This window comes from Culex quinquefasciatus, chromosome 2 (assembly GCF_015732765.1).
Source record: "Culex quinquefasciatus strain JHB chromosome 2, VPISU_Cqui_1.0_pri_paternal, whole genome shotgun sequence".
Classification (NCBI taxonomy): Eukaryota; Metazoa; Arthropoda; class Insecta; order Diptera; family Culicidae; genus Culex; species Culex quinquefasciatus.
In genome coordinates, this window is record NC_051862.1 from 42,570,904 (window position 1) to 42,593,018 (window position 22,115).

The 22,115-nt window shown below is 32.9% G+C and overlaps 1 protein-coding gene across 14 annotated transcripts in view; it reads right to left on the reverse strand.

The window, feature by feature from the left end:
- Nucleotides 1-22,115, reverse strand: part of LOC6042198 (SH3 and multiple ankyrin repeat domains protein 1) — a 254,779-nt gene that overhangs the window by 161,084 nt on the left and 71,580 nt on the right. For all 14 annotated transcript variants that reach the window (XM_038255171.1, XM_038255169.1, XM_038255170.1 and 11 more), the window contains one exon: nucleotides 3,452-3,880. In XM_038255171.1, the coding sequence (XP_038111099.1) occupies nucleotides 3,452-3,616 (165 nt within the window). In that variant the 5' untranslated portion in view covers nucleotides 3,617-3,880. The remainder of the gene's footprint in view (nucleotides 1-3,451; nucleotides 3,881-22,115) is intronic.

Genomic DNA, 22,115 nt, shown 5'->3' on the forward strand with positions numbered 1-22,115 from the left:
GCGATTAGCGGTTTCAAGTGTAAGGTTAAGGAGTAATATTTCAAAATGGTTTAAAAAATCATAAATAATTAAAAAAAGAATCTCAAAACAAATAAAATTGATAAATTTAGAATGAAAAATGCACCAGATTAAAATTATTTTTTCAAACAACGATTAAAAGCTCGTCCACAACAAGTCAAGTGACGGAACAAAAACGACATGTGGCAAAAAGGGGTTGAAGTGCCGGCACCTCCGAGGAGCAACTTTCATTCATCGCGGAGGCCCATGCGTAATGTGCACCACTAGAGGACTGGGGACGACTAGCGACTAGTTTCAGCGTTTGAGAAAAACTGTGAACAGGTCTTCAAAGAAAAAAACATGACCCTGAAACGGTGGCTTTCCTTGGTTGGGAAAGTGTTTCAGGAAGTAGTAAATTTGTAGATCTTCATTTCAATGTCAACAACTATAAAAAAGAATGAAAACTGTAAAGATGTTTGAAAACATTAACTTATTGCAATTTCAGTATAGAGCAATTCCATTTCAATGAAACTTTGTAGACATGTTATCCTAGGCATATATAAGCCATTTTTTTTTATATGGAGCCAGTAACACTCGATAATGACATTTGAGAAGGGTGTAAGTGTTTTCAATATTTTTGTATTTCGTAATAGCCGTGGAATCGAATCAAAAAGTGGTACAAGACAAACGTGTAGGAAATTTGACGGGCACACAAATACACTGAGTGAAAAAAACACTTCACTTTTATGAGATTTTTTGATTTTTAAAATTTTTTTGTTGTTTAAAAGTCCAATTTGAAAATGAGACCAAGATTTTTTTCGTTCAAAATTTTTGTGAAAATAGTCTAAGATGTTACAAAAAGACTCACGACACGAGAAAGTTTTTTTTTTACCACTAAAACACTTACGCCCTTCTCAAATGTCATTATCGAGTGTAACTGGCTCCATATACACAAAAATGGCTTATAAATGCCTAGGATAACATGTCTACAAAGTTTCATTAAAATCGGAGAGGATCGAGAAAAATAAACCTATAAAATTCTTGTTTTGGGCTGGAATTGCTCTATATTTAAAAATGTTTGCGTATAGTTCTATAATATCAATCCAATGCCATTTGGAAAGGCGCAAACCATTAATTACCGACTTTATCAAATGTTAAAGAGAATTGGAATTTTTTATATTCACTTAAAAAATCTACGCTATTTTATTTTATGTGTAGAGAAAACTTTTTTATAAATTTGAAGTAAATTTTCTGAAATTTTCGAATAAATAATTCCAGGTAAAAAGTCACGCTATCATCGAAAAAAAATTGTGTTAAGCACTTTTCGAATGCTTTGCTATGATGTAAAACCATCTAAAAATTGGCAACACAGCCAAACGAGGTTTGATCAACTTGTGCCATAGCTCAATAGATGCAATTTTGCTGTCATACAAAAAATATAAAGATTTTTTTTAGTAAAATTACCATTGCACATTCTAACTTTTCGTGTGAAAAAACGGCGGTTTTGAGATATAAACTAAAAAACAGTTTTTAGTTTGAGAAAATTTCAGATTTCTTCGAAAACATATATTACAAATTTGGGAAGCAAGACTAACTTTTCAAAAGGGTTTTTTTTTTTCAAAATTACGCCTTTAACTTTCAAAATATTACATACCCGAAATTTGGTATGCTTTTCTGTTTTATCTGATTTTTTTAAATACTCAAATTTAAAAAAAAATATTGTTTTGAATACTCAAATTTTCATAATTGGCATAGTATGCATAGAAATAGGTGAAATTTAGCATACATTTTCATTTTATTTGTAAAAATTACATTTTTTATAAAGAATCGCGTTTTTTTGAAAATACTTTTTTTTATAATATGCACACTCAGATTTTTTTACCAAATTCGGCAAAGTTTGCCGAACTTTCAAATGCTAAACAGTTCGGTACACTAAAATTGCGGATTCGGTAAAAACTTACGGAAATTCGGTAATAAAGTTCATTATTCTTCATCGTACAACCGAAATTCTGAATTTTTTTTGATCATTTTAAACTACCGGATTCAGTAAAAAAAATTAAAGAGTGTGGGTACCGTACGAAGCAAAATGTTGCACGCATTCTCACTTATTAAGAGATTTTGTTTAGTAAATTACTCAAATATTAACAACATACCGTTTTTTTCAAAAGTTCTCAAATTTTCATAATTTGCAATATGGGTGACAAACGAAGTAAAATTGTGTATGAATTATCACTTTGTTAGAGTTTTGTATGTCAAATATTAAAATTTTTACTTGATAACGTATTTTTTTCTAAAAATACTGAAATTTCAATGAAAACGTAGTTTTTGAAAAATATGGTTTTGATTGAACAAAAAAAAAACTCTAATTTAGTGAAAATACATTCAAAATTTTGCTTCGTTGATACTCATATTGCAATACATGAAAAATCAAGTTAAAAATAGTATTTTACAAAAAAATGTATTTAATGTGAAAATGCATACAAAATTTCGCATTGTTCAAAACTCATATTTCAAATTATAAAAAAATTGGTATTTTCAAAAAATATGTTTTTTTTTATTTGAGTGTATTATAAAAATGTGATAATTTTTGAATATTTTTACTTTGAAACTTACTACATTATAAAACAATACAATCTTATTGAAAGTATTGGATATTTGAAATAATGTGGTTTGATTAAGTCAATTTTAGAAAGATTTAAAATAATGAGTTATAGTCCGTTATCGTCGATGAGATAACGCCAATAGAATGGAGTAACGATAACGATATCGATAACCATTATTGTTTTTGTTAGACGCTATTATCGACAAAAAAATTATCAACCTTGGTTTTCAGAAATGAACACTCATGGACTGTTCTTAAAAATCTAAAAATTGATTTTTTTAAAGTTAAAATCAAACTTTAAGAGGCCAATGGCGTACTATATCAAAATTATTGTTAAGTACTTAACAGGACTTACTAACTTTTCGGTAGTAGATTTGATTTCAAATTAGAAGCTGATGTCAAATAAAATTACATAAAATTGCAGTAAAAAATAATAGTTGCCCGAAGTCTCAGAGAATTGCTCAGCAGCAACTTGTCATATAAATATGGATATCTCATTTCACGGTTGCCAGATTTTTCAAACAGTTATGACTCATGAGGAAGGTCTTCCAAAAAACTATCTTGTAATGTATATGAAGAGCAAAAGACAGTTTGATTCATTATTTACAGCATCCAACTATCAGAACTAAAATTTTATCAGTTACTCAAGTGCTCCTAACTTTATACAGGGTTGCCAGATCCTAAAAATGTGATACTTATGGATTTTATTTTAGATATTGATGGAGATTTTTAGTTATTGATAATGATTTAACATAAATAATTTAAAAAAAACATTACAAAAGGAATTAATTAGAAATTGGCTTGCAATTAGGTGAGTATCAAACCAAAAAAACAACTAAATTGCGTTCCTACCTTCGGCAGCGATGCCAGACACTGCTGCTTGACGTCCCAGACGACCTTATCGGACGGGAACTGCAAGCACTTGTACACGTTCAGCTCGGGCACGTAGATCCGCACCAGGAGCCACCCGTCCCGCGGTTCGGGTGGCGGCTCGTCGTCGAACACCATCGTATCCATCCGGATTACTTTTAACACTGATTCACTTATTTTTTTTCTAATTTTCTAAAACTAACTTTTTGGCAACACACTTTTTCTTCGAAGGGCTATCTCACCGAAACTCCCTTTTTTCCTGAACAAGAACACACTCACACTTTCGCGGGTGGGGACACTATGGTGGTACCGGGTCTTGGTTCGACATTTATGCTGCCGTTAGGGTGGTTCCACGATTGTCACGAATTATTCCATGTTTTTTGCTGTCGGTGGGATCAGTGCTGGCAGTCTCTGCAAATAGAAAAGAGAGAGAAAAAGACAATGTCGAAATTAATGAGCGTGTCGAATAGAACAAATTAACATAAAATTAGACAAAAAAAAACAGCGTTTTAAATTCTCATTTCGGGACGATTCTTTCTAATTTGCGATGCTCGCGAAGTGGTGGAGGCAAAAATGGAGGTGGTGAGCAAAGGTGATCATCCCCCGGAGATAACGTTCCGTTTCTGGATTTGCGTATTTCACACCTTCGATGGTGGAGGAGGTGGTGGAAGAACAAGGTGTGATGCTGGGAAATCAATTAGTGGAATTCATTACGTAAATGAATCTTTTCGTCGTTTTGTTACGGGTGGGAAATTGGAGTGAAGACGATTTGTTCGAGATGATATCTTCATTTACAGTTCGACAAAATGAGGTTCTATTGAATACTGTGTTTAATTAGTGTTTAGAGATAAGCTCAAAATCGCAGGAATTAAAAATGGAATTCAAATCAAATATTTAAATCTTCAGATATATAACTTGCCACCTTTCCGCTCCAATTAACCGAATCGCTTTCTGCAAAAATGAAAACATCGCAAAATCCCGTACCGCGCACCGGTTTCTGTTTGTTCCTGCCTATATAAGGTGTGAACGATACAATTAGCGCAGACACCAACTCCACCACTTGCCAGGGGCCCCTCAAGGCAAATTAAATGCAAAAGTAATAAAGACAATAATGTGAACGACTAATTTACACCCTCTCTCGCACACCAACGCTATCAAGTGACCTACTGGTTAAACTAGCTTCAAGATCTAGAGTTACTTCAAGAGTCAAACTGAATGATCTGGCCCCCTCCGGATCGATCACAGGTCGTTAATAAATGCAGCTTTTAATAAGCTCACGAGCGATACTGATCTTGTTTTGCTCGCAGCCAATCACCGCATATTTCATGGGAATTTATTCCGGCAGCTTGCAAGCTTGAAGTCGCAGTCGTCGGGACGCATCAAACGCATGCAAAATATTCTAGATGATCTGCGCTAACCCTTGGGTGACCTATCGCGAGTTTTTTCTCTACCGCTCACATGTCTTCGAGATTATTTCTTAATTTTAAGTTTATTTAGTTTTAATTTATACTTCAATTATTGCCCAAAAAAAACGGGCAACGAAAATTAGTGATTAATTTTTATTTCGGTATAGTGCAAAACACATGTGTTTAAAAATCTGCTTTCGTTTGTTTACACTCTAACGAATGGAGCGCAACGCAAAGCCATTTGACTCTCACCACCTCTCTGATTCGCGCAGAGCTCGTGCGTTCAAACTCAAATGATTGCTGTCACCAAGCAGCACAGCAGCACAAGCAAGAAAGAGAGGAGAAAGAAAGACAAAGAGAGCCGTCGTGGCGCGCAACTGCTTGGGTGTCGAGCTCGGCATTCGTTCGTTTCAACTTCGTGTGCGTTCACTGCCGGTCTCTTCGTAATGACGATCATGACAGGGGCGCTCAGTCAGCATTTAACTGACTTTCTTTCAAATTTCGAGCAATCAACGTCACTGTGTGTTTCCCTTTTTAGTGTGCAGCCAGCATGCTTTTATTACAATAGTGAATGCAGTGGTGCCAGTTGCAGTATTTTAAGTTTGCCTTTCTCATACATCTACAATATTTTATGGTTTTCATAAATACATATTTTTTACAAAAACTTCAAAATTTCAATAGAAATTTAAGTGCAATCAGCTGAAATCAGTTAAGAATGCATTTCCCTGCGTTTAGAATCATATTTAAGCATGTTTGGGTTGATTTAAAAATCAACTCAAACATGCTTAAAAAATTTGAAAAAATTTCAATGTTAAGTTTCGCAAAAAGTTTTTTTCAGCTAAAATTTTTATTTCCTTCAAATCTTACATTTTTTGAAAACTAATGATTGCAAAACATCTGAACTGGTGTAAAATACATTTTCAAACACGTTTTGCATCCTAATATATTAGACTATTACTTGTTTTTTTTTCAATTTTTTGCCGAGTTTGTCGCCAACAAGTTTGTGAGTTTGGAAAACTGTCAATCACAAAAAAGCGAGTTTGTTTGTTTGCCATAGTCTAATACCTCCTTCAGACGAAATTGATGGCAAAGTCACATGAATTGAGACAAATCACCAATCCTATAATTTGAAATTTTTTAAAATCATTTGTTTTTTTTTATAGACAAATTGAACAACATTTGAAATTTTACAAAAAATGTGTTTTTTTTTCATTGAACTGAATTGAAAATAAGGATAACAATAAATAAAAAAATATTCGAACAATTTTCGACTAAATTAATGTCAAAGAGCAGTTTTCTGTATTCGTTAAGTTTTGGAGTGATTTTATTTTTTTTTTCATCAGATTAAAACTGAACAACATTTCATTTTGTTTTAAAGAAACAAAAGAAGAAATAATTTTAGTTATCCCTTAGGGTGATTCATAAATGCTAACCTAAAAATAATATCAGTAGCAATATTTAAATTTAAGTTAGTTTTGCAATAAACAAATGGACAATTTTAGAATTATAGTAGAGTTGTTTTTTTTTGTTAAATATTAACGTCCAAATTTCAAATTAAATATTTTTTAATCCATGGGACAAATCAATCAATGTTTTATCCAATTTGAAGTAAACCGAAATCATATTCAAATTGTTACAGTTGTGGGCTGGTACTCTGGTCACAATTTTTTATCGAATTGGTGCTCAGATGTAATAACCTGCATTTTGAGAGAAGATTTTTTTTGATTTATTTGGTTCCTTCGTGAATTTTTCGGGGCACTCTAAAAAATGATCATTTTTGTTAATGTTTTGCCTTCCTCACTGAGGTAAGGCTATAATCCTGCTCTAAAAATGAACTATTTATTAAAAGCACTGGTTGAACCGAATTTGACCAAACCAGTTGCAATCGACTTGGTGTTGGGTCCCATACATCGCTATTGAATTGTTTGAAGTTTCGATAACTAGTTCAAAAGTTATGTATAAAAATGTGTTTTTCAATTAAATGTATGCAAACGATGTCCGGATCCATCATCCGACCCATCGTTGGTTAGGTAATTGAGAGACCTTTCCAGCGAGCTTACAACATTGAAGATTTGGCAACCCTGTCTCGAGTTATGACCACTTAAGTTGTATCTGTGTACTTATCTTTCTGGATCTAAAAAAATAGCTAAAATATGTGTCCAAACCACTCATATTACCAATTGTTGGTAAAAAGTGAGGAAGGCAAAAAAAGGTTCAATTTCCAGATTTGTTTTTCCAATTTAAAAATATTTTTAAGGAAGCAAAAAAAAAAATCAAAAATAACTTCTGGTGCAAAATAAAACTTTTTACCCTCTACAACCCAACCTCGCCTCTAGACGGGCTTCGATTAAAAAAATCGCCAAAATTAAATTTTTCAATCAATTTTTGATCTTGGAAAGAAGAACTCTAAAATTTTTAGAAAATTTTAGGGTTGGAAGTTGATTTAAAAAAAAAATTGACTTGTTTTATGTGACTTTGCCAAAGTTTTGAAAAATATATTTTTTTAACTAAAAATGTTTATATTTTAGCAAAATGTAATGATAGGAGGTTGTAGCAAAGGCCATTTTCTTGGTAATATTTGAAACAAACATAAAAGAAACATGATAAATGCAAATGAAAAAAAACTAAAAATGAAATACGAAAAACATAAAACAAGAGAACTAATGTTTTTTCGTAGAATAAAAGTTGCTCAAAATGACCTCCTAAACACGGGAAAATAAAAAAATCCAAAAAAATTGGGCAGTAGGAGGTTAATATAACAAAAGAAAAAAAAATAACCTGACGTTAAATTTTTAAGCAATTTTAAAAGGATCACCAAACTAGGTGAAAATGGAAAAATTTAACACTTTTGGAGCTTTGGCGTAGTCGGAAGAATTGCTGCAAATAGAAAGAGGCAGCTTTTGGTTTGGTTGAAAAATAGGGTGGTTCACGATAAGAATGATTCAGAAAATCTAACTTTTCTAGGATATTTCGTGATTTTCCATTATCTAGAATGTTATTAGGTATGCCAAACCTAGCAACTTTGTCGAAGATACTAATTAAGGATATTCAGAGCACTTTTAGAGCTCTAGAAAAACATACGTCATTAGCAATCGAAAGGGAGATCCTGCACTATAAACGTTGAAAACATTTCAGCGGTATTTTTATTCAAATTCGAGATATTTGTTTTGGAAACGTCTAATTTTCACATAAAAATTGTATGGGTCACCCTAAAGAAATCGAAAATTGTAAAACTAAATGTGTTTCCCTATAATTTGCCATTAAAATTGTTCCAAGGTGTAATATTGTTTTTTTTTCATATTTTGCGTATCTTTGTGCCTATATGATTATTTTACTAAGATACGACCACGATTTGCATCCAAGCCAAAAGTTTCTCATTTCTTTCTGCTCTCAAACCCTAAGACACCGAATCTCTACAACAAAATTTATTTTTCGGAAAATTACTTAATTTTACTATATTAAAACTTTTATATTTAAATTGTTTAAGGTGAAACGGGACACCACTTAATGGACAACTTTTGTTTAAATTAAATTAATTTCGGCACTCGACAGCTGACCTATTTGGCATCTGCAAAAAAAAAAAGAACTTTGTAAATTGCGTCATTTTTTCTTGAAGGTGCTTCCAAAAACGCGAATCGTAGTGTGAACATGGCGTTGTCGTCCCGTTTCACCTTAAATGAAAATATTGTTATTCATTAAGTGAGACGTTCATGTAATTTTTATACTTGAAAAATAATGGTTTTGCAGAATCAAGAAGAAACATCCAAACACGAATAAATGTCTTAAACTAAATTTAAAATAGTTAAGGGTTAAGGAAAATTACAGTGTTGCGAATAAGTTGATAGTTTTGTGCGTGTGTGTGTGTGCGATCGTCAAAAGTGGCAACCTTCGCACATAATTTTGCTGCTCTGCAAGTCCAGTCAACAAGTTCCGTTGGGGGTAAACAACTTTCAAAACAGTGCGAGCCGCGAGCTTTTGATGCTGCTGACGGGATTTGAGACGTGGCGTCGTCGTGATTCTCACGTTAGGACCCAAAGTTCGCGCCTTTGAGCGACAGGTGAAAAACAATTCAAGGGGGATCTGAACGTGGGGATTTGCTAATTTAATTTGGATTGGATCTTAGATCTTAGTTTTAGTCAAAGTGGGTTGATTTGATTTAAATTTAAAATTTTTCATATTTTTGGTCAAATTCATAAAATTATTAGTGACACCATTAAGCCACAAGCTGAGGAATGCTCCAATCCTTTCATGTAACACATCATTCTTCAGACTCCAGCAAAAGTATGCCAACAATGACGTTGATGGCATAACTTCAATTACTCATAACCACATGTAACGAGGCCCTCCTCTTTCTTTCTTTTTTTCCTTGAATAGCTCAAACTGCCCCCAAAAATGCCAATCTATTCTGCCCCAAGATAGCAGCAGCAACAGCAGCGTGGCTCTCCACCTCAAGTTGTTCACCGTATCATTAGGCTGATCATGGGCTTGATTTCCTTGCCGGCTTTCTTACCGCCAACCGGCCGGTCGGTTGAACATCTCCCATTTATTTACCCACAACTCTTGAGTTTGACCGACTGGTGGCTACTGGAATGCTCACATCACAACACAACAATAAAGGAATAAAAAATGCAAAACATATGAGCAGAAAAGAGCGCCTCCCTATCTGATGATCACTTCTTAATGACCAGTTTTGGGTCACTTTCGGCAAAGAAACAAAAGGTTTATAGATGGGCTGAGCTGAGGGGATCATCAAAATTTTTTATGTTTATTTCTTTTTTATTTTATTTTTTTTTTTTTGCGATGCGATGATGAGTGTTGTCCTACTCTGGAGAAGACGAGAGATTCTGCGCATCTTAAAGCACAACATATTTATAAAAAAATGGTGATGCGTGATGGCACAATCGGCGAAGATGATCGTCATTGGTGGTTATTGTAGTGATGTTCGTTGATGATAATGAATGGTGAGGAATTAATGGTTGTTTAACGTTGTCTTAGCGAGGAGGTCGAATTTGGGTTACTGTCACTTTCTTTCTTGCGTTTAAAGGTGGTAATTTTCTTTAATTTCTGGAATTGTTTGATTTTGCTTGAATTTCTAAAATTTTCTATTTTTTTGGATTTCTTGATTTTGCTTGAATTTTTTGATATTTTTTATTTTTTTTTTTTTATTTTTTTTTTAATTTCTTGAGTTTTTTTTGAGGTCCCTCAGTTTCTTGTATTTCGGAATTTTCTTCAATTTCTGGAATTTCTTGATTTTTGAATTTGTTGAATTTGTTAAATTTTTCTGTTTTCTTGAATTTTCTTAATTTTATGTTTTTCTTTATTTTTTTTAGAATTTATTGAATTCCTGGATTTGTTTTTGAATTTCCAGATTTTTTTGAATTTCTTGATTTTTTTTGATTTTTTTTAGTTTCTTAAATTTCTAGAATTTCGTGAATTTCAGGGTTTTACCTAACTTATTGAATTTCTTGAATTACTTAAATTTCGAGATATTCTTGAATTTCGGGATTTTATTCAACTTCTGGAATTTCTTTTTTGAATTACTCGAATTCCTTAAGTTTTCTAAGTTTCTTGAATTTCTAGAATTTCGTGAATTTCGGGGTTTTATTCAAATTTATTGAACTTCTTGATTTTTTTGAATTTCTGGAGTTTCTTGATTTTTAAATGTTTTATTTTGCATTTCTTATATTTTTTTGAATTTTTTGAATTTTTTAATTTTTTTAATTTCCTTAATTTCATGAATTTTTATAAAATAAATTGAATATTTTGAATTGCTTAAATTTCTTGAATTTCTTGAGTTTGAATTGCTTGAATTACTTGATTTTTTGAATTGCGTGAATTTCTTGAATTTCTTAAATCATTTGAATTTCTTGAATTTCTTGATTTTTTTGTTTTTCTTACATTTCTGAAATTTCTTAAATTACGTGAATTTCTTATTTTTTTTGAATTCTTGATTTTATAGTTCCAAAATTTCTTGAATTTATCAATATTCTTACATTTCTAGAATTTCTTAAATTTCGTAAATTTCTTGTTTTTTTTTTAATTTCTTGATTTTTTTTGTTTTTTTGGGAATTTCTTAAATTTCTAAAATTTCTTATTTTTTAATTTTTTTGAATTGCTCGAATTTCTTGATATTCTCAAATTTCTAAAATTTCTTGAATTTCTTGAATCACTTGAATTTTTCAAATTTCTTGAATTTCTTGAATTTCTTAAATTTCTTGAATTTGTTGAATTTGTTGAATTTCTTGAGTTTCTTGAATTTCTTGAATTTCTTGAATTTCTTGAATTTCTTGAATTTCTTGAATTCATTGAATTTCTTTAATTTCTTGAATTTCTTAAATTTCTTGAATTTCTTGAATTTCTGAAATTTCTTGAATTTCTTGAATTTCTTGAATTTCTTGAATTTCTTGAATTTCTTAAATTTTTTAAATTTCTTGAATTTCTTGAATTTCTTGAATTTCTTGAATTTCTTGAATTTCTTGAATTTCTTGAATTTCTTGAATTTCTTGAATTTCTTGAATTTCTTGAATTTCTTAAATTTCTTGAATTTCTGACATTTCTGGAATTTCTTGAATTTCTTGAATTTCTTATGTTGTTGAATTTCATGAACTTCTTGAGTTTCTTGAATTTCTTAAATTTGATGAATTTCTTGATTTTTTTGATTTTTTTGAATTTCTTGTATTTTTTTTTTTCTTGTATTCAAGACATATTTTATAAATTTCATAAAATTAATAAATTTCATGAATTTCTTTAATTTCTTGAATTCTTCGAATTTCATGATTTTTGTGGAATTTCTTTGGTGTCTTTTCTATATTGAATTTCTTAAATTTCATTAATATTTAGAATTTCTTAAATGAGTTGAATTTCTAAAATTTTTAGAATTTTTGAATTCTTGTATTTTCTGAATTTTTTGAATTTCTTGAATTTCATAAATTTTATAAATTTCATAAATTTCATAAATTTCATAAATTTTATAAATTTCATAAATTTCATGAATTTCATAAATTTCATAAATTTCATAAATTTCATAAATTTCATAAATTTCATAAATTTCAGAAATTTTATAAATTTCATAAATTTCATAAATTTCATAACTTTCATAAATTTCATAAATTCAATAAATTCATAAATTTCAATAAATTCATAAATTTCAATAAATTCATAAATTTCAATAAATTCATAAATTTCAATAAATTCATAAATTTCAATAAATTCATAAATTTCAATAAATTCATAAATTTCAATAAATTCATAAATTTCATGAATTTCTTAAATTTCTCACATTTCATGAATTTTGTGAATTTCTTGAACTTTTTGAATTTCTTGAATTTCTTGAATTTCTTGAATTTCATGAATTTTATGTTTTTTTTCTAGATTTTTTGAATTTGTTGAATATTTTGAATACCTTGAAATTCTAAATTTTCTTGAACCCTGAACATTGAGTTTGAAAATTTTTAATTTTTGAAGTTCTAGAATCTTTATTATTCCTAAATATTTCAAAGTCACTTGTATTTTGAACAACAATTATTGTTGAATTTCTTCATTTATTTTAAAGTTTTTTTAAATAGTCTGTTTTATTTTTATTTTCAAAATGTCTTAAAATTCTGGAATTTCTTTAATATCCGGATATCTTAAGTTTGTTTTTAATTGCTAAATATTCTGTATATTTATTTGTATGCTTTTGATTTTTTTAATTGTCTAGAAATTCTTGATTATCATGATTTTGCAGAATTTAGGATTTTTTTTAATTTCTATTTTTTGCCTCTCCCACTGCAAAAACGAAACTATTGGCACTACGCCCCCCGGGCCATGGCCTTCCTCTAACGTGGGATTTCTGCTCAAGCGCCTCTGACGAGACAGGAGAAACCGGGACCGACGTTTTACTTCACCATCCGATAGAAGCTCAGTGGATAAGGCGGGAATCGAACCCGCGTCTCATAGCATCATCGGGATCGGCAGCCGAAGCCGCTACCCCTGCGCCACGAGACCCACTGCGGTAAGGCTTAAAAAAGTTCTTGGATCACTAAAGTGATATTTATTAAGATTCGGTTACAAAAATCTTATAAATAATTACCTCTTGGGAATTTTTTAATTTCAATTTCAGTACCTTGAATGTAAACAAATGTTTATTAATTTACTAAATTTCTTAAAATCACCCACAACATTTGCAGAATACATCTTATTTTTGTGGTATGTTGCATGAATTACTATTTTGAGGTATTTTTAGCATTCGTGTCGGGACCATCCATAAACCACGTGGACACTTTAGGGGGTTGGTTATGGCGATTGTCCACGATCCATACAAAATTTTTTTGTATGGACAATTGTCCACGAAGGGGGTAAAAGATTCCCAAAAAAGTGTCCACGTGGTTTATGGATGGTCCCGTCAATATAAGACACATTTTGTGAAGAATCTCCATTAACTCAATGCTAAAGTTGGCGAAAAAAAAGATTTGAGCATGAGCATGAGCATTGTTGACAAAGATAGCGAAAAAAAATCATGCAAAAATACCTTTTTAAATTAAACTATTAAAATGGTCCCAAATTCCTCCTTCCAACAACCAGCAACTTTGCATGTCATCTTTTGTTGTTTTATTTTTGCCCAATGTTGTTGCCATTCGTCACCATTTTCGGAGGTCAACCAATTTAGTTTCGCGCCAAAAATGAACGAACAGCAGACTTGTGAAAAAAAGAACCTGTAAGCCAACGTGAAACAATACACACGACGATGAGAGAGAAAAAAAAACTTGTTTTTACCAAATCTGTCCAGATGGTCGTGAAAGTGAGTTTTTTTTTCGTTTTGAGATGCCTTCGGGTTCAATTTGTTTATCTGGTTAAGACACGAGATGATGAGAGATGAGCTGGGGGGATTTCTACTTAAAACTGGCATAATGTGCCGAAATGTGGCCATTTTGCCCAAAGGGGGCAACACACATTTAATTCACGTTGCAACAGAGCGATCTTTTAGGGGAAAATTTGACGTAAAATGACGCATTATAACATGTGCAAACACACAAACGTGAGTTGCTGTCAACAATGTCCGCGACGTGTGTGATTATCTGGCGAAGGTTGATGGACAATTTAACCGTTTTTTTGAAGAGTTGCTTTTGGGCGTTGCGAAAAGGTCATCGTCGATGGAGGTCCCTAATGTCACACTTGTTAAGCGGCACACCCCTGCAGGCTAGAATAACTCACGATCCAAAATTCCACAAAAGTGCAACACGATTCGCCTATGAAGATTTTTTTTATTGACAATCGTAACTCGTAACGTTAAATTTAAAGGCCCCAAACCAGCAATGTCTCCGTTGGTGGTTCACGTCATCCGGTGCAAACAAGCACTAAAAAAAGAAACCTAAAACAAAACAAAATATAAAAAAAATCGCCGACTAGTCGCCCCAACAAGTGAAACCAAAACGATCAACAAATTTAAACGCCATTAAAATTAGCCTGCAGCCTCTGCAGGAGGGGGGTTCGCCGGGGTGGGGATGGACACCCCATTGATCCCTCTCGTTTTCTCAAAAGAGATTATTTTCGAAGTTTTTGTGCCGTTTTCACCCTACCGCGATGTCGGATCGGAAATGAGCGGGAAAACAAGTTATTAAAAAAAATGTATAGAAAGAAAGAAAGAAACGGTTTCGGAAAAGTGACCGATTGACTAAATTTGGGCAAGGTTTCGGATTAATTTTAGATCGCTTTCGGGCACGGGGCGTCAAACATCGGTCGTCGAGTCCCATAGAAGCTGTGAAACGAGTTGTTTTTGGACTGGGTGGTGGTTCATTAATTTTGTCAAGGTAAATCGATTAGACAACTTCAAAGGAAAGCGTATTGAATAAATTTGGAGAAGTGGAAATAAACTTGTTAAGAAAACTAATTTTGAAGAAAAACTTTTCCAACATTGACTTTTCAAGTTATTTTTACTGCTTCATCCATTAAAGTCTCCATACAATTTCGACAGCTGTCCATAAAAAAATGGGAAAAGGTTTTCTTAATTATTGTTTTTATTTCAAGGTTGCTTTTATATCATTAAAGCTTAAAGGGATATTAAATCAAATCAAAAATCAAAATCAAATTATTCGCTCTACAGCATTGCCTTGGCGTTCACGATTTCGAGATTCCCACTCGAAACTACGTGTTCGAAGGTTTGATTGTTGAGGCAATTGAAAACCTCTTTTTACCGGGCCTACATTTATTTCCCTGTCCGACGGAAGGCGTGATCAGACAAACTCGTCTCAAAATTAAAGGGATATTAAGGATATCACATAAAAACTTGATTTGATTGATTTTAAAATTACAGAACACCTTGCACACTTTGTCGAAGAAAACAATTTACGACATGCTGTCCATAAAAAATCTTACACACATCGTAAAACTCTCCAAGGACATCTTTTAATGAAGATGACTTTTACTCACAGTTGCACAGAATGAATTTGACCAGCAACTCTTAAACTTTGTAATTTCCTCGATACAGTGTGTTCAAAAACAGTTGCTCCTACCATTCCCACAAAGCTAATCTTGAACCACGTGAGTTGTGCATTAAATAATGCACGCTCAAAGGGAAAAGTGCATAAATTGCATCATCAAGACTTGAAGAGATGCTGCCTCTGATGATGATGAGGATTTCTCGATGTGTTCGCCCTTTACCACAAGAAGAAAAAAAAACCCAGCAAAAAGGTACAATTTTGTACGGAGATGGTGCGTAAGATATGCATTTTTAACCAAGAAGGTCGTTGTCTCCTCTTGGTTCTTGAGCCAGTGTTGCCTTGGGATCTACGTTGCTGGATGATGATGATTACTTGGCAACGAAAGAAGACACACGCTGATGATGGTGGACGTCCAACGGGGTTTATTTTTAGAACCCGTGACTAAAACCGCTGGGGGGCTGTTGTTGTAGCAGATCTTGCGGTTGGGATAGGTTCTGGATTGCGGACTGCGGCACAGCACGGTAAACCAGATATAACGAGGTCTACAATTATAACCGCAGGAAAGTTCGACGAACGTGGAGAGTTGGCGGTGTGTTGGCGTTTTCGAGACGAACCTACCTAGTGCAGTCTCAGCCAGCGGCCAATCGTGGACATTAATCTTCTCCCCTCAAAAGCGGCACTAATCACTCCACTTTGCTGTAAGAGTTGGCAGCTTGGGGACAAGGAGCGTGATGCAGTCATCGAAGGCATCTTTTTTGCGGAGAGATTCTTTGCGAATATTTTTAACAGATTTAAAATTTCATTCTTTATTTTATTTTTTTAAATTTTACCTTATTTTGAGACTCTATCTTGTAAAAAGTTTTTACTGCAAAGCGGAGGCAGACATGGTGCAAAAAATATTTACCAAATTCGAAGAATTTTATAAACTTTTGGCTGTAGTTAATGGAATCAATAATTTCCTAATTATTTTGTTAATCTTTTTGCTTTTGTCAAATTAAAATTCAGATTGAAATTTACCCCCTGCAACCCAACTTCGATTTAAAAGATCGCAAAAAAAAAAAAACAATTATTCAACAATTTTTATAAAATTTATATTTATAAAATTTTAGGGTCAGAATTTTGACTTTACGTTTCATAGATATGATTTTTTGAGAATAAAAACTGAGTTTTTCGACGCGTCACGCGCAAAAACGGGAAAATGACGAAATTGGCAAAAAATCAACTTTTTCCACTAAAACTGCAATAACTTGAAAATTTCAGCGATGACCTATAGATGTTATGGCACCAATAACGAAAATTTTGATACCCAAACATCTATAGGTCATCGCTGAAATTTTCAAGTTATCACAGTTTTAGTGGAAAAAGTTGATTTTTTGCCGATTTCGTCATTTTCCCGTTTTTGCGCGTGACGCGTCGAAAAACTCAGTTTTTATTGTCAAAAAATCATATCTCTGAAACGTACGATTTGACATCGCCAATTTTTTGATATTTTATGTGAAATTTTCCGAGGAATCCAATAAAAATATTTCCAGACATAGGCTCTTTGGTCCAGACACGGTCAAAACGCCATTTCAAGTTTTCATGCGACTTTTTCAAATGGTAAGCTAGATTTTTGAAACTTCTTACTATTTTTCCCAAATAGCCAAACTCATCACCTTTCTTTTGCGTCTAAGACAGCTAAAATCGGATGAAATGGCGCGGAGATATGATTTTTCGAAAAAAGAGGTTTTTGCAAAAATGACGAAAATGGCCATTTTCCAGGCCACCCTAACACGGCGTAGGTCACCCCAATGGCCAAACAAAAAAATACGGGTCTAGTTATTTTGGCCAAGGAACCCTCAGAAAAATTTTGAGCCTGATCGGAGAACTTTTTTTGTCGGTTTAGGCTCTTTTCAAATGGAATTGCTGTATATTTACACTTAAAATTTTTTGCGTCCGCCTCGGGATTCGAACCGGCGACCTCTGGATCGTGAGTCCAGTGCGCGGTCCGATTGATCCACACAGGCAGACACACTTTACAACTTAACAAGATAATAAAAATAAAAATACTAAAAATGAATCAAGAAAAATATAAAACAAGAGAAGTAAAGTTTGTCGTAGAATAAAAGTTAAAAAAAATCGGGCATTACAGGGTTTGTCCTTTTTTTATAGTTGGCTTGGTCCCAGACCGAAGGATCAAAAAAATAAATATAAAATGAGATAGGTAACTCTTCTGGAACAACCAATGAAAAATTTAGTTTTTTTTTGTGATTTTTAAATTGTGTTCAGATGCACAAATTTTCTAAAATAAATAAATATTTTTCAAAGCCATTATTTAAAAAAAATGACATGCATTTATTTTGTTGAATTTTGGATCTCTTTCTCCAAACATTCACAAAAAGGGAATAAAATAATTGAAATTTTAAACTCTATTATTTGATTGCAAAATGTAAATTTTATCAAAAGCTTTTCAAAAAGGATTTCAGGCAATCTTTTAAAATCACACTTCAATTACGCTAATGTTTCGTTATTTTCAAGAAAATTGTGATAAACCTAAGAGTTATTGTTAATGTTTGCAAAATATTTAATTTTGAAGTAACTTCGATATATTATTTTGATATATTATTTTGCTAGCTTACAACCTTGAAATTTAACCTTGAAATTGTCATGTTTTAATATAATTTGCATTGCATTTTAACGTTATTTATTGCTTTAAATTTGATTCAGAATGTTGACTTAATTATTAAACTGAAAAGGTATAATCATCGATGTTGTAGAGAATCTCAGCTAGGCTAAAACGTCTCATTTCATTCCGACTCAACTTGAGCTCTCCAAACTACACTGATCATCTGAGCTACCTGTCGTCAGGTGGGCAGTTTTGTCTCAACAAAAAAAACCTCGCCCTAGCCTCGGTTTCACTTTCCTCAATCAAAAGTAAATTTGTCAACCCTTCTCCGTTGCAGTTTAGATGATTGAAGGTGCTGGTTAACAAGCAAATTTCCTTCATTTCCGGAGAAATGGCTTGAAAAAAAACCTCGGAGATTTCTCTCTTCGAGTCATTTGTCAAATTGGACAAATGGAAGTAGAAAAACTCTCAGGAGGACATTAGGGGCGGGGGCTCGTTTTAACCTAATTTCACCTTAAGTACCTCTCTATTTTTTTTTGCTTGGAGCTGAAGTTTGTCGCAAACAGGAAAAAAAATCACGTGCACTTCCTGTGAACAAATTAGTACATCGATATTACAGAAGTGAGGTGTGTTCTTGGGAATAGTTCAGGAACGGCGACATAACACCGCACAAGCTGACTAACCTTTCGACTTTTCGGTCATCTATTTTTGAAAGAAAGAAAGCAAGCCAGCTCCATTGAGGTGTGTGTTCAAGTTGAGTGCATTCAGCGCAGCAGTGTTCCAGTCGCTTGCCCACGGCAAAGAACAGCAGAAAAAACGCTCAAGTAGAACAACTGAACTGAGGAATGTCTTCTTCGTCGCAGTAGCTGGACACGGCTGTCGTTAAGGGGAAGCACTACAAAGTCCTACACACCTGGAGGGACAGTTCGCTAACCTCTGAACTCGGTCGTGTCACGTGTGTTACACAATCCGAGTTGTACACAGTGCATTCTTTGACTTTGACTGTCGAGTGAACTTTTGCTGAAAGGAATTGTGTTTGTATGATCGTAAAAAGTTTATGTAATTTTTCTGAATTACATTACATTTTGACCAGTGTTTCTAATTTCTAATCTTATTCAACCTGTCCCTGAAACTCATTCCGGCCAATCAACCAACAAAGACCTAACAAAACCCCAGCCCCCAAACTTTCTCCCAACTCCCCCTTCGCCAGTACCACCAATATCTAAGGCCAAATCCAATTCTTTATGCTTATAGAAGCAAAAAAAAACGCCACTAAAAATTCACTTGCCGCAAAACTCAATGCGGAAAATTAGCTTACATTCATTGGAAAGCGTAACGCCCGTGGAAAAGGGGAGGGGTGCTAGAAAGCCCCCCCGAAGAGATGGTTTCTAAGACGACGACCGGAGAAAGGAAAAATGGGCCAAACAATGACCGTCCGATGGTGTCCAACAAAAGGGCCCCTTAAGGCGCGCACTCACTCGAAGGTGCCATGAAAAGTCTGTTGTTGGCCACGTCCGCCCTTCCTCGAATCAATTTCCAAGAGTACGGGCCACCGGCCGCGGATGGAGGGATACTGAAGGTAGCAATCGACTACGGGAGAGCTTAAAGTGGGGATTTCCGCAGCTAAGCTGGCAGTTAGACGCGGGTTTGACTTTTTTTGAGTTTGAGAGTGTATTTTAGAAAATTTTGAAAAAAGATAAGAACTATTGCTGAAAACTTTTCAGAATTTTTAATCCAAATTTTAAAAGTTAACCAACTTTTGCGCTCACAAATATTTTTAACAAAGATAATATAATAAATATAATATAATAAAATTAAAATTTTGTTAAAAAAAAACTCTAGAAATGTACTACTCGAGCAAGATAACAACTTATTTTATAAATACAAATATTTTTTAATTGGACCATGAAACGTCCCTCTAGGTTTCATGTTGTTTGGATTTATGTGCTTGCCTTTTTCTCAGTAAAGAGATTTATTTGTTAAGAGCTTTGTGCATAGTTCATTGTCATATTGGTTATGTCTGTAACATAACAATCTACAATCTATGGGTCATTCCAGGTCAACTGGGTACACTTTTGGACTCGAACTTCACCGATTTGGACCAAACTTGGAGGAAACGTACGATAGTTAACAGAAATCCAAAGTTTGGTGCTGATTGGACCATCCATCTTTTTATGGCACCGCCCTCTTTTTTGACGATTTTCTAAAAAAAATATCTTTTCTTCATAATTTTGCAACTATTTGAGCAAAATACTTTCTACAGGTTTAAATTTATAGAAAATTGTCCAAGGATAAAAATAAAATTTCAACCCTCAAATGCCCCCTTATATTATATTTTAACGTTTTAAGTATTAAAATTCAGTTTTGACCAATTCCTTATATTTTTTTTATTTTATCAGCATCGTGTTACCCGGACAATTTTACATAATAATCAATGTTAACCTCAAACTAAAATGAACTATTGGCAAGATATAGCGATTTCACTGAAAAAAGTTTGATTTTGCGCAGCACTCGGAGGTACATGATGTACTTTTCAACAAAAAGAAATGAATCCCGTATAGTTCGGTTTTTATATGTGAGAAACTTATTTCGGATTCGATTTCATAGGACCATGTACTTTCAAGTGCTGCGCAATATCAAACTTTTTTCAGTGAAATCGCTGTATCTCGCCAATAGTTCATTTTAGTTTGAGGTTTACATTGATTATTACGTAAAATTTTCCGGGGAACACGATGGTGATAAAATAAAGAAAATAAAAATATAAGAAATTGGTCAAAACTGAATTTTACTACTCAAAACGCTAAGATAATCAAATTCCTTGGACAATTTTCTATAAAATGCCTTCTGTAGAAAGTCTTTTGCTCAAATAGTTGCAAAGTTATGATTAAAAGAAAAAAAAAGTTTTTCAGAAAATCTTCCAAAAATAGGGTGGTGCCAAAAATAGAGGAATGGTTCAATCAGCACCAAACTTGGGATTTCTGTTAACTATCGATAGATGAACGTCCCCTCCAAGTTTGGTCCAAATCGGTGAAGGTCGAGTCCAAAAGTGTACCCAGTTGATCTGGAATGACCCCTATACATTTTTTCAAACTTCGAGGGTCATTATTATTGTCACTCAAAATTACAGCTCGATCAGCTCGATATTTTTTAATGTAATATTTTTGTACCAATTGTTTTCAAGATTAAATGTATTAAAATTTCTTTGTTTAAAATCTTTGAAAAAAAATTATTTTAAAATCTTTCTCAACGTTTGAAAATGCCAACAAAGCGTTTTTATTCTATTCAAAAAGTTACTTTTGCTTAAATAATTTCAAAATAATTTTAAATGAAAAGAACAGAAGATTTCACAAATTTGCCTTATTCAAAATTTTAAATCCAAAGATTATTCCCAACATATGTGATGATGATCATAAAACGAGGGCTAATTGGGTAATACTGAAAAAACCTCATTTTTCCATTTTTATTTTTATTTTTGCAATATTCGAAATACAAAATGTAAGGAATTTGGTCAGCATTTTCATTTAATTTTTCAAAATTCAAATAAATTAAATTTCATTTATAAAACGATATTTTATTTTAATTTGCGTTTATCATAATATGTTATTTAAAAAAAAATACTTGAGAAACTGCAAAACACATAAAAATGCACCAAGTTATAAGGGTAATTCTCCGCCAACTCACACAGCAGTTGCCCCGACCCCTCTTCGATTTGCGTGAAACTTTGTTCTAAGGGGTAACTTTTATCCCTGATCACGAATCCGAGGTCCGTTTTTCGATATTTTGTGACGGAGGGGCGGTACGACCCCTTCCATTTTTGAACATGCGAAAAAAGAGGTGTTTTTCAGTAATTTGCAGCCTGAAACGGTGATGAGATAGAAATTTAGTGCCAAAGAAACTTTTATGTAAAATTAGACGCCCGATTTGATGGCGTACTCAGCATTCCGAAAAAAACGTACTTTTCATCAAAAAACACTGAAAAAGTTTTAAAAATTCTCCCATTTTCCATTAATCGACTGTAAAAATGTTTGGAACATGTAATTTTATGGGAAATTTAATGTTCTTTTCGAATCTACATTGACCCAGAAGGGTCATTTTTTCAATTTAGAACAAAATTTTTTATTTTAAAATTCCGTGTATTCTCTGACTTTGCAGGGTTATTTTTAGAGTGTAACAATAATCTACAGAGTTGTAGAGCAGACAATTACAAAAATTTTGAT